Below are 12,040 nucleotides of genomic sequence, written 5' to 3'. Positions count from 1 at the left end.
AGGTGGGTGGTTTCAAGACAGTCAAGAACTTCAGGCCCCATCTGTACCCCAATGTTTATAGCAGCAATGGCCACAGTCGCCAAACTGTGGAAAGACCCAAGATGCCCTTCAACGGACGAATGGATAAGGAAGATGTGGTCCATATACACTATGGAATATTATGCCTCCATCAGAAAGGATGAATACCCAACTTTTGTAGCAACATGGATGGGACTGGAAGAGATTATGCTGAGTGAAATAAGTCAAGCAGAGTCAAGCATCGTATTGTTTCACTTATTTGTGGAGCACAACAAATAACATGGAGGACATAGGGAGATGGAGAGGAAATGGGAGTTGAGGGAAATTGGAGGGGGAGGTGAACCCATGAGAGACTATGGACTCTGAAAAACAATCTGAGGGTTTTGAGGAGGCAGGAGGTGGGAGGTTGGGGGGTATTAAGGAGGGCACGTTATTGCATGGAGCACTGAGTGTGGTGCAAAAACAATGAATTCTGTTATGCTGAAAAGAAATTAAAAAAAAAAAAAAAGAACTCCAGGCCCCACATATACAAGGCTGAATTTTGAATTAATCTTTGGCTCTTTGGCCCTGGCCAGGTGTCACCTCTGACTGCAGCCAGTTACAACACAGTTAACAGAAAGGGAAACTTTGAGCGACTAACCAATACCAGGCCAGACAATGTGCTTCTTGACCCATGCATCAACAGCCCAGTCTGGGGCCCTCGATCTTCTGCCACCAAGTGTCAGCATTTTATCCTAAACCCCCAGACTGAGAGAAGTTGGTCTGTGAGGCCCTGACTGGCTGTGACAATGGTTTGGCAACAAAGGACACCTGTGTGGGCAGTAGGTGTGTTTGTGTGTTGGTGGATATCCAAGCATACAGGTATCTGCCTCCCTGGTTTCAAATGCACTTTTGCATTTGAAACTTAGTGTTAACTAAGTTAACACTAGTGTTTGCTTTTCAATACAGATAGTGTTTTAGCTGATTTAAAGACAGCTACAATATCTTATTGACTTTGCAGGAATCAGAGAAGCCCACATGTTGTCAGGGATTATGTACGGTGACGACACATTTAAGGTTTGATTGGTTAAAGTGACTAAAACGGGAAAATGTGAAGACCCTTATGCAGAGATATGGTGATTTGAGGACACAAGTGAGTTCTCAGCTCAGGAATATTCCCTGACTTCACATATATCCATATTCATGCGCACACACCTATATGATCACATAAATGTAGATCAAAGCTCCAAGAGCCCTTAAGAGAGAAATCAACTGGCTCAGAAGTTTCCAAACTTTTTAGTTAAAAGGTCTATTTTCAAATGGAATCTTGGGGAGAACTCCAGCATGTAAAACAGAAAACAGAGCTGCTTTGGTAGAGGGAAGGTAGGGATCTAGGACCCCATTCTTGTGCCTTCCCCCTATCCCAACATGGTAACCTCTAAAACGCTTGTGACCTGGGAACATAGTTGGAATGATCATTGGTTTAGCCAGTGACCTTCTTTTGCAGATCAATAAACTAGTGCTGAGAAAGACTGAGACCACTGCCTAAGGGCAAATAGCTCCTATGGTTCAAAGACAGGACAGAACTTCTATGGCCATCCCTAAAACTGTTTTCTTGACAATTCTTATTTATGAACTCAATCAGAATATACTACATGGGAAAAGTCAATGAAAGGCCCTCTTTAGTGCTGAGGATAAAAGCTGGGAGGTGACAGGATGGAAACATATATGAGAATCACGAAAAGCGTGAGCAAAGACACTTTCTCTCTCTTTCCTTATTCCCCAGTGTTAACTGAGCCATTCCCCTGCTCTAGGTGCTATGTTGTGGAAATACCGGTGCCTGAGTCCCTGCCTCCTGGGAGCCCACAGTCTCTTACAGCAGGTGGGAAGGACAACCACAGTCTCTGAAAGAGAGACAAGACAGGCCTCAGAGAGGTAGAGACAAAGACCTGTTGTTTGTATTCCATGCATCAGGTCACATTAAAGATGGCACCAAGGCAAACATCATGGTCTCCTGGAGACCTGTTAATTCCTTCCTACAGTTGAGATATGGGTCCTTCCAGGTGCTTCATTGCAGGACAGGAGATGGAGGAGTCAGACTGACAGGATTAGCAGCCAGGAGGTGGGATGCACAGTGCTTGGAAAATAAGCCAAGAGTCTTGTTACTTGTTATGACTGTGGTCTCTGCCCATCATTAGCTGTGTAATATCTGGCAGATATGATATCGGGCAGAAGCTACTCCATTCAGTTAAGCCTCAGTTTTCTCATTTGCAGAATAGGAATGATAATAGTAAGTACCTGCTTCCCAGGACTGTTATGAAGGTCAAATGAGATAATACAAATAAAGCCCTTAGCACTGTGCCTACTGAAAGTACAGGCTTTGGTACCACTTAGGCACCGTGGCAGTTGTCATTACATTTTAGCCAAAAATCTGTCTGCTGTGACTTCTGCTCATTCACAGATACTGGCTTGCCTTCTGGAGCCTCAGCAAATAAATCTTCCCCCCTCTTCCCCAAGACAGCCCTTCCGGGATCTGAACACATCCTCCGCTTACCCTCTCGGTTTCCAGTATTTTTCAGGTTGATTAGCCCCACTTTTTCCATCATTTCTAATGTAACCAGACTTTCCAAATTGCACTTCCCTGTAACGATCTTCTCTCTGGAGCTGTCATCTAAGAATCTGACAAGTGGGGGAAACCTGGCATGTTCAACTTGCACCCTTCTGAATATAAAGTACAGGTTCTTTGATTTATTCTAACATCACCTCTTCTAGATTCCAAAGGGATGAGATGGAGGCCGCACTCTTTCCAGTGTCCCAGGGCTTGTTTAATAAACCTTTCTGGTCCCTTTCCTTTAACAATGCTGGATGTTCCCTCTTCCTTCTGATGGGTGTGGTGTCCATGCAAGCGGGAAAATGAGGGCTGAACAGCTTGTATGTGACTCCCATGAAAGAATCCCCGAGAAAAGGAAATCTGGCTTTGAAGATAAATCTTTTCATCCTCCAGCAGAAGCATTCCTGTACACCTGCCTTGTGTTCTCTCGGGTGTCTTGCCTGGCCCGCTGCCTGGTTTTGAAGCAGTTCCAACAACACCTAACTTCTTTTGAGGCCATGTCGAGGATGATGGTGACAATAGCGAACATTCACTAAGCACTTACTATGTGCCAGACAGTTCTAGGTGCTTAAATGTATTCTTTTATATCTTACACCACTTCTATGCTGCAGGGGTTATTATATCTGCATTTTGAAGACCAGAGAACTGAGCCTAGGAGAGGTTAAGTAACCAGGCAGCACGCATAATCAGTTCTTTTGTTTCCAGCCACACGTGGTAATTAATAGTCATAATGATAGCCTAGAGCCTCTTCATGATCCTGAAAGCATTTTGTAAATCTTCACAGCGACATGAAAGCATATCCAATGTAGTTATAGTGTTAAACATCTCTTTAGGATATAGTAATTATTTGAAATGGCTTTTAATTCTAAGCCTCTGAAAATTATAATTGACGTTAGAAGGAATGACTGTGTTAACTGCTTAACTGAGCACTTTTATTCCCATTCTATTTCAATGGCTGGTCAGCATTGCACAGCTCCTACAATGACATGTAAGGGAGTCAGATCCCACCCCCAGCTAATCCCCTCACCAGCCATGGGGCCTTAGACCTCTAGTGTCCTCCCTGGAACTCACCTTCCCTTCTGTACAATGAGGGGCTTGGTCTGATCTCCAACATCTTTGCATCAGGCATCAGTAAACTGTGGTCTGTGGGTTAGTTCCAACCGTCACCTCATTTTGTTTGGCTCATGAGCTAAGAATGGTTTTTTACATTTTTAAATTATTGGAAAAAAATGAAAAGAATGATATTTCATGACTTGTGAAAATCATGAAATTCAAATTCCAGCGTCCATAAATAAATTTCATTGGGACTCAGCCACGCTCATTCATTTACTATTGTCTATGGCTGCTTTCATGCTATAATGGCAGAGTTGAATAATTACAGCAGAAACCATATGGCCTACAAGGCCAAAAATATTCACAATCTGGCCCTTCACAGAAAACATTTGCTGACCCTCTAGGATAGAGGTGGGGTAAGGTGGGCACTAATGGACTTTAGAGAAATTAGAGGCTTGGGAAGCATCTAGCCAACCTTCAGAGATTGGTGTCAAGGAAAGAAACCTAGGGTGTTCAACTACAAATATTCCTTTAAGACAGAAAGCTGTCCTGGAAGGCCCCTCTTCAGCGAGGTGAGTCATTTATTCAGTGCTATTAGCTGTGGCAGCCACGCCGTCAGAAGTTCTTTGTCCCTCTCTGGGCAATCTGGCAACACCATCCTAAAGCTAAGCTCCTGTGCTCCTCCGCCGGCAGGGCAATGCAACATACTGACACAGAAGACAAATTTTTATGGGTGGACCATGGTTTGAATTCTTGCTTGCTGTGTGATCTCGGGGGAGTTTCCAAAAGTCTCTGAACCACAGCTCTTCAACATAAAATTGGGATGGATACTCACTCAACTCATTTATGCAAATAAGCATCTGGTGCCTACTCTGCGTGTTCACCTTTCAGGGCTGTTTGGGGGATAAAATAAGATGATCTATATAAAGCATTTAACAGAATGCCTGGCTCAGGATAAGAACTTCGGAAATGTTTAAAATAAATCTAGGGGTGACTGTTGACTATCTCATTTTTCATTTTTAAGTGACAGTAAACTCATCATTTTCAGAAGGTTGTTGAGATGAAGTTACATAATACCTATGAAGTAGAACTTGGGCCATTATTGCTGTTTTTGTTATTCTTATGAGAAATGCTTCTGAAGCTCTGTTTCAGTGGAGCATTGAATAGTGACCATGTTCTTGATTTCCAGATCAGGAGATAACAAGGGAATCGGGCTCCCTTAACATACTGTAACAAAGTTCCAACTCATGGAACAACTTACCTTCCCTGTTCTGCCACTGCCACTCCCTCCCCACCTTTCCAGGAACTGAGAGGTGATTCTTAACCATCAAGGTGTAATTATCCAAGGAGATATTTTTAGTTTTTAATAGTATAAGAAGAAAATTTATTCACATACTAAAAAAGAAAAAATATTACAGAAGGGTATAAAATAAAATGCAAGTGCCGGTCCTCTTCAATCTTACACTTCTTAAAAATAAATATCTTAAATCTTTGCTGGGTTTAGTGATTCTGGTGGTTTCCTCCACATTCCTACATAAAATGCATAGTTCTCTTTTTCTTGCTTGATCAATTTTAATCCCAGCTGTGACTCACCACTAGAAAGATGATCAGTCATCTCATACTACTCTGCACATCCAGTTCTCAGTGTTTGTTACCTGTCCTATCATTTGGAATTATCCTCATGAGTACCTTTATAATTTAATACATTGAACCTTAATTTTTGATTTGCCAGCATTAGAGCTTTAGAAAAACACAGGTGTCCCATTTCCTCTCCCGGGCTACTGAACGACAGTCCTTAGGGATGACTATTTTGCAAAAGCTCTCTAAGATATTCTGATGTGTTCCTCAGGTTAACGATCTCCATCACAGAGCCTGCAGTACACCAGCCAGGTCATCAGTGCTTGAATGAGATAGTGGGCAGAGCATTCGTCTCATGTCACACATTCCTCAGACATATGTGGGACAGTGTGAAGTGCCACGGAGGTGCCAAAACAGGACACAGGAGCATAGTGATATAATATCTCCAAGAGCTCACTTGTCACAAAGTGTATTTTTATTTTTTAAAAGATTTTTTTAAAATCTTTTATGCCTGCCTCTCTACCTACTTGTGATCTGTGTGTGTGTGTGTGTGTGTGTGTGTGTGTGTGAAATACATCAAGTAAAGATTTTTTAAATTAATTATTTACTTGAGAGAGCTAGAGAGAACATGAGCAGAGAGGAGGGGCAGAGGGAGAGGAACAAGCAGACTCCCCACTGAGCAGGGAGCCCAACTCAGGGCTCAATCCCAGGACCCTGAAATCATGACCTGAGCCAACAGCAGATGCTTAACCAACTGAGCCACCCAGGTTCCCCAAAGCCCTATTTTAGATGAGAGATAGAGTCACTCTATGAAGAGCAGCAGCTGGTACAGTTCTGCTGGGACAGTTAGAAGGAGCCCAGGTTTAGGAGACCTGAATTCTCATATTGAAGAACTTGAAGCATCTTGTGCATTGATCTCATTTTTATTCAGTAGTACAGTATACAGAGCAATGGGCTCAGTATTTGGGGGCATGTTATAAAATAGGCAAAATGATTCAAATAGAGTGGTGATGATTAAACTTCATAGTTTAAAACCTTAATAAAATGCAATTAGCAATGATACATCCTTACACATATTATATAATTAATATTACAGATAAAGCAGATAAAAAGTGTTCTAAATATCAAATGTTATCCAAGGTTGTTGGTCTTTTTAATAAAATGGCAAAGAAAATTGGAAAATGATTTAATTAAGCCTTGTTTAATAAGCAAGCTCCAGGGAATGGAACTGAGTGAGTTGAACTTTGCAGTTAACTGGTGGGCAAATAGTTAACACATTTATTTCCCGTTCTTAGTTAAGAGCACTTTTACTGGCAGACTCCCGTTGTCTTGGATTGTGGGAAAAATCAAGCCTAGTCACTATAAAAGACTCATTTCTTAGTGATTAAGAACATTGGAGAGATTCAAGATTACCATTCCAGGGGCACCTGGGTGGCTCAGTGGGTTAAGCCTCTGCCTTTGGCTCAGGTCATGATCCCAGGGTCCCTGGATCGAGCCCCGCACCAGGTTCTCTTGCTCAGCAGGGAGCCCGCTTCCCCATCTCTCTCCGCCTACCCCTCTGCCTACTTGTGATCTCCGTCTGTCAAATAAATAAATAAAATCTTTAAAAAAGAAAAAGATTACCGCTCCAGCATGAGATCTGGGAGGGAAAATGCCAACTATGAGATGACTATGCACTGTCCACAAGTTATTCCTTAATATTGTTTCTTTTACCTGACATCACAGATAGGAGTTTATCATCGTCTGTTCATTCGTACCCAGGGGAGCACAGGAAGTTCTGTTAGAGGATCCCATCAGTTTGAGTACACGTAACCAAGGTTTGGCTCCATTAACCTTATAGTCAGACATTCTGGTGATGGAAGTGAGTGACATTTACATTCGAATAAACTCTGCCATTTACTGTGGCCCCCATTATGTTCAAGATGGGGGCAGTTAGTACAAAATGCCCAAGAGCTGGTTATACGTTTTCAAGTGACAGAAGATGACTGTAGGAGAGAATTCCCATTTGATTCTCTCAATAGTTAGTTTAGGGACAAGATGTTCTTTTTAAAGTTCTCTAAAAATGATGAGAAATTTCTCAACTGTGCATTAGCTTTTAACCTGTCGTGGGATTTCTCTTAGGTGGTATAATGTCTTCAAGTATATATTCTGATTCCATCTGTACCAACAACTTGCTAGACCACTGTGCAAATCAGTAGACCCCTGTGAAAATCTATAAACTGTGGCTATGGGAAGAGTTAACCTGAGCTTCTCTTTCTAATCAATTAATATTGTCCACTGGCATTTGCTGCCTGCTTATCATATCTCCCCTGCCTAATTAGCATTCTTGCTTAAGAAAGTCTCTTGTTTTTATTCATTCACGCAGCAAACATGTATTGAGCATCTGATGTGTACCAGGCATTGCTCTAGATGCCAGGACACATCAATGAATAAAATAGAAAATGTCCCTGTCCTCATAGAGCCAATACTCCAATGGGAGGAGGAAGACAAGGGACCAAATGAGCAAAAGAGATTGTCTTACACAGGGATAAACACCCTGGAGAAACTCAAACAGGGCTCTGAGAAGGAACTGGCTGGATTGGGTGGTGGGATGACTTAACTGGTTTTTTCTAAAAGCACAACTTAAGACAAGGATTCAAGTACAAGTGGTTTCTTTGGGTGCCAATTAGGGAATCCAGGAAGTTGGGAAGGAACAGGATGGCATCCAGTAAAGGTGCGCATTCATGATACGTACCCCTGTGGGAGCCCGATCCCTTAAAGGAACTCTGGACATCAGTATGGAACCAGCTTCAGTGTTGTCTCTGCTGTGTCCCCTCACCCCCAGCCTCCAGGGACAGGATTCTGGAGTATTACCTATTATCTTTCCATCTGTCATTGGTTGAGTGCTGCTCTGAGTGTATTAATTCCCACAGGGTTGAAATAATAGAGATTTGCAGTTAGTGTAGAAAGTGAAATATCAGTGTGTCTGGGTGGCTCAGTCGGTTAAGCATTTGTCTTCAGCTCAGATCACGATCTCAGGGTCTTGGGATCAAGCCGCGCATCAGGTTCGCTGCTCAGTAGGAAGTCTGCTTCTTCCTCTCCCTCTGCCCCTCCCTCCCATTTATGCCCTCTCTCTCTCAAATAAATAAAATCCTTTTTCAAAAAAAGGATTATACACTGATAAAATATCAGTGTATGAAGGGGAGCGGAAATGAGCAGGTACTTACTGATCACATCTACTACAGGGTAGGAATTGGGTCTTTAGGTAAGGGGCCAGGAAAGACCTTTCTGAAGAAACTGCATATTGGCTGAGATCCTAAAGACAGAAAGAAGCCAGCCAGAGAAAGCACACTTCGAGGCAGAGAGAATACCTAGGATGAAGGCTCTGAGGAGAACTGAGCTTGGGTTATCTATAAAATACAAATAATAAACAATCAGAACTATAGAGGCACCTGGTGGGGGGGGTGGGGGGAGTGTCTTGGAGTCACAGAGTTGTTTATGACTAGATCTTTTAAACAAGGAACTAAGTAACTCAATGAGAAATTAAGAGACTTGGATGGTATCATAGGACTTCATTGTATATACTATGCTACATATTTACTTGTTTATTGTCTAGAATGTAAGCTTCATAAGAACTTTTTTTATTCACTGTTAGAATAGTGCACCAGAGGTTCTCAAAAATGTTTGTTGAATGAGGAGTAAAGACCTCCAGAAGACCTTAGTTCTGGCCCTTGCTCTGCCACTGACTCACTGGATGACTTGGTGATCAATTGTCCCACTTTGTCTCAGTTTCTTTGTATGGAAAATAGACACAGAATTTCTACCTTATAAAGTCATCAAATGAAACAAGGCCACAGATATGAAAGTTCTGTGCACTGTAGAATACATTATACAAATACCAGGTTTCCCTTTTAAGTAAAGGCCTCCTGAATTTGACTGTATCTCACCAAATGGGAAGGAAAGCTTTATTCCTGGTAAAGGATCCTTTGTGGATGTTGGAACTGATCAGGCCTCACTGGGGAGGGAAGAGCTAGTCTGTGGAAAGAACATGGAGGGAGGGATGGTCAGAATCCAGACCAGAATCCTACCCCATCCAAAGACTTGCTGGTGACCTCTGGGGGCCTACAGGAACTTCCTCCTGATGGACTTCAGACTCTTCTTCTCTCAAAAGGGTGGGGATATGGGTGGTACAGTACAGAGTTCCCTCCTTATGTATCTGTTCTGTTCCATATTTGTGGCATCATAGTAACCCCATTCAGTCTGTACCACACACTTGTGATGCCATCACATCGCTTTTTCTCCCCAACTTCCTAACCTTCATTATTCAGACAAGAAACCATCAGGCAACTTAGTCCAAGGTAGTTTAAAGGCTGTAAATGGCAGAGCCAGCACTTCAACCTAGGCATGGCTGGTTTCTCAGCAAATGCACTTAACCACTGTGCTAACTGTGTACAAGTTAAGTGATAACCTTCAGAAGGAAGGGAGACACACACGTCTCTCCATTCAGCCAGTTTCACCTTATGGAACACGAGGGAAATCCTGTGATCCTCTAGCATGATTCAATTGATTTATCCAGGCAGCATGGTCTGACTTCTTTCCCCTCCTCCCTGCACAGGGTTTCATGGATATTGACTTAAACAAATTCAAGGAGAGTGGAGCAAATGTGACAGGTTTCCAGTTGGTGAACTACACAGATACCATCCCAGCCAAGATCATGCAGCAGTGGAAGAACAGCGATGCTCGAGACCACACCCGGGTGGACTGGAAGAGACCTAAGGTGAGGGGATAGGCAGCAAACAGCAAAGGACCAAGCTGGTCCCTTCCCCTGCCCCAGATTTCTGGGTAATCTTAGACTTTAGGAATGGACAGCTTTCTAAAAGGAGCAAGCTAAGGAAAATATATACATAAAAATTAAGAATATGCTGTAAGGGTTGGACAATCCAGAATGACAATGGTTTAAACAAGATAAATATTTTGTTTCTCTCTTTTATAAGAAAAATTCAGAAGTCATCAATCCAGGGCTAGCATACTGGCTTCAGACCTGTCAAACACTGAACCTTTCTCTATCTTCTTCTTCTGCTATCCTCAGGATATGGCTTCTGCCTTATAGCCCAAAATGGCTGCTGAGGCTCCAACCATTAACTCAGTATTCCATCTAGCAGGAAAGTGAAAGGGAAAATAAAAAGCACAATGGCTTTTTTAAAGAGCCCCTTTCAGAAGTCACATAGATCTCCTACTCACATGCTTTTGACCACATCTTAGAAACCTAGCCCCAGCTAGCTCTAGGGGAAGCTGGCAAATGATGTCTTTGTCCTGGGCATGGCCTCCGTATTGCACAGGTCTGGACTGGGGGGATGCTGTTTGTATTCATTTCTTTGTGGATGGAGCCTTCTTGAGTTGTGTAGGGAACTAGCCCTTTATCTGGTCAGCCACATAACCCAGCTAAAAATCAGAGAAATCTAAGCAATATCCAGCTCATCTCTGCCTCAGAGCATCAACTCCCAGTTGTGTAGGCCATCTCCCCCTCACTCCCCAGCCATGAAGCCCTAAATCCTACAGCCAAAATCTATTTTGTTTGCTATTCGATAGTGGTTTAGAATAAGGATAGCAGGTAGTTTTTCTTTCCCATGTCAGACCCAGTAGCTTGGCAGAGGCTGTGTGGAACACTGTGTAGAGGATACCGAGGCCAAATTTGTTTATCTGGAGCAAACAGGGAATCCTTGGCAACCTTCTCTTGCCACTTGGTCAATTTCTTTTTGCAAATAGCAAACCACTGCTTCTCACCCCACTCTTGCTCAAACTGATTCAGCAATTCAAAAATGAAGATTTATATCCCCTATGATTTCACTCATATGTGGAATGTAAGACACAAATGAGTATAGGGGAAAAGAGGCAAACCATGAAATAGACTCTTAACTATAGAGAACAAACTGGGGGTTACCAGAGGGGACTGGGGGGGGGGTGATGAGCAAAACAGGTGATGGGGACTAAGGAGTGCACTGGTTGTGATGAGCACTGGGTGTTGTATGGAAGTGCTGAATCACTAAATTCTACACCTGAAAATAATATTACCCTGTATGTTAACTGGAATTTAAATAAAAGCTTAAAAAATGAAGATTTATTTCAATATGAGCTTAAGCAAACAAAATCACAAATGTACTTGAAAGCATGAACAAACCAAAGCCAGTTAACATGTGAATACCCTGCCCTACTTCCAAAAGATTGGAAATTATAAAAATTATTAAATGTAATACCTATATTTTTCTCTTAAAATGTGAAAGATTCATACTCAAAAACTGAAAAAATATTCATATATTCATTCTACAGCTCTCTGTTATGAACTTAAAATGTGCCAGAGAACAAGCTAGGACTGGGGACAAATTAATGAAGAAGACAGACATGAGTTCCAAAGCCAGAAAATAGTGTCCTGGATGGTTATCCTGCTTTGTTATCCCCCTTTTAGGCAAAAGGGGAGAAATTGAGAGTTATCATGAATAAGTACAAGGGGAAAGCGTGCAGAATATAAACCCTGCCACTTGTGAGGCATGTGCGAAATAATAAAGAGCTTACCTTTCTTGGATTATTTTTTCTTCTTTTACTGCCACAAGAGATAGTGAAATAAATAGTTCCTCTTGGCTCCCAACTGGTGACTGTAACACAGAGAAAACCAATTGGTTTTCCATGGACTGTATCAGAACTATAGTTGTGCTTCATTTACTGCATGCATTCTTTTTCCAGTTGAACCAACATTTTAAAATTGCAAGATGGCACACAAAAATCTAGAATTCTGGTTTCCTTTGGAAAGTCACAACTGGCAACATG

The 12,040-nt window shown here is 42.2% G+C and overlaps 1 protein-coding gene across 2 annotated transcripts in view; it reads left to right on the top strand.

Moving 5' to 3' along the window:
- Positions 1-12,040, top strand: part of GRIA1 (glutamate ionotropic receptor AMPA type subunit 1) — a 308,116-nt gene that overhangs the window by 174,097 nt on the left and 121,979 nt on the right. For both annotated transcript variants that reach the window (XM_044230963.1, XM_044230971.1), the window contains exon 6: positions 9,834-9,995. In XM_044230963.1, coding sequence (XP_044086898.1) covers positions 9,834-9,995 — 162 coding nt within the window. The remainder of the gene's footprint in view (positions 1-9,833; positions 9,996-12,040) is intronic.

Source organism: Neovison vison, chromosome 1, assembly GCF_020171115.1.
Source record: "Neovison vison isolate M4711 chromosome 1, ASM_NN_V1, whole genome shotgun sequence".
In the NCBI taxonomy this organism is placed as follows: Eukaryota; Metazoa; Chordata; class Mammalia; order Carnivora; family Mustelidae; genus Neogale; species Neogale vison.
This window is presented reverse-complemented; position numbering and strand designations above follow the sequence as displayed.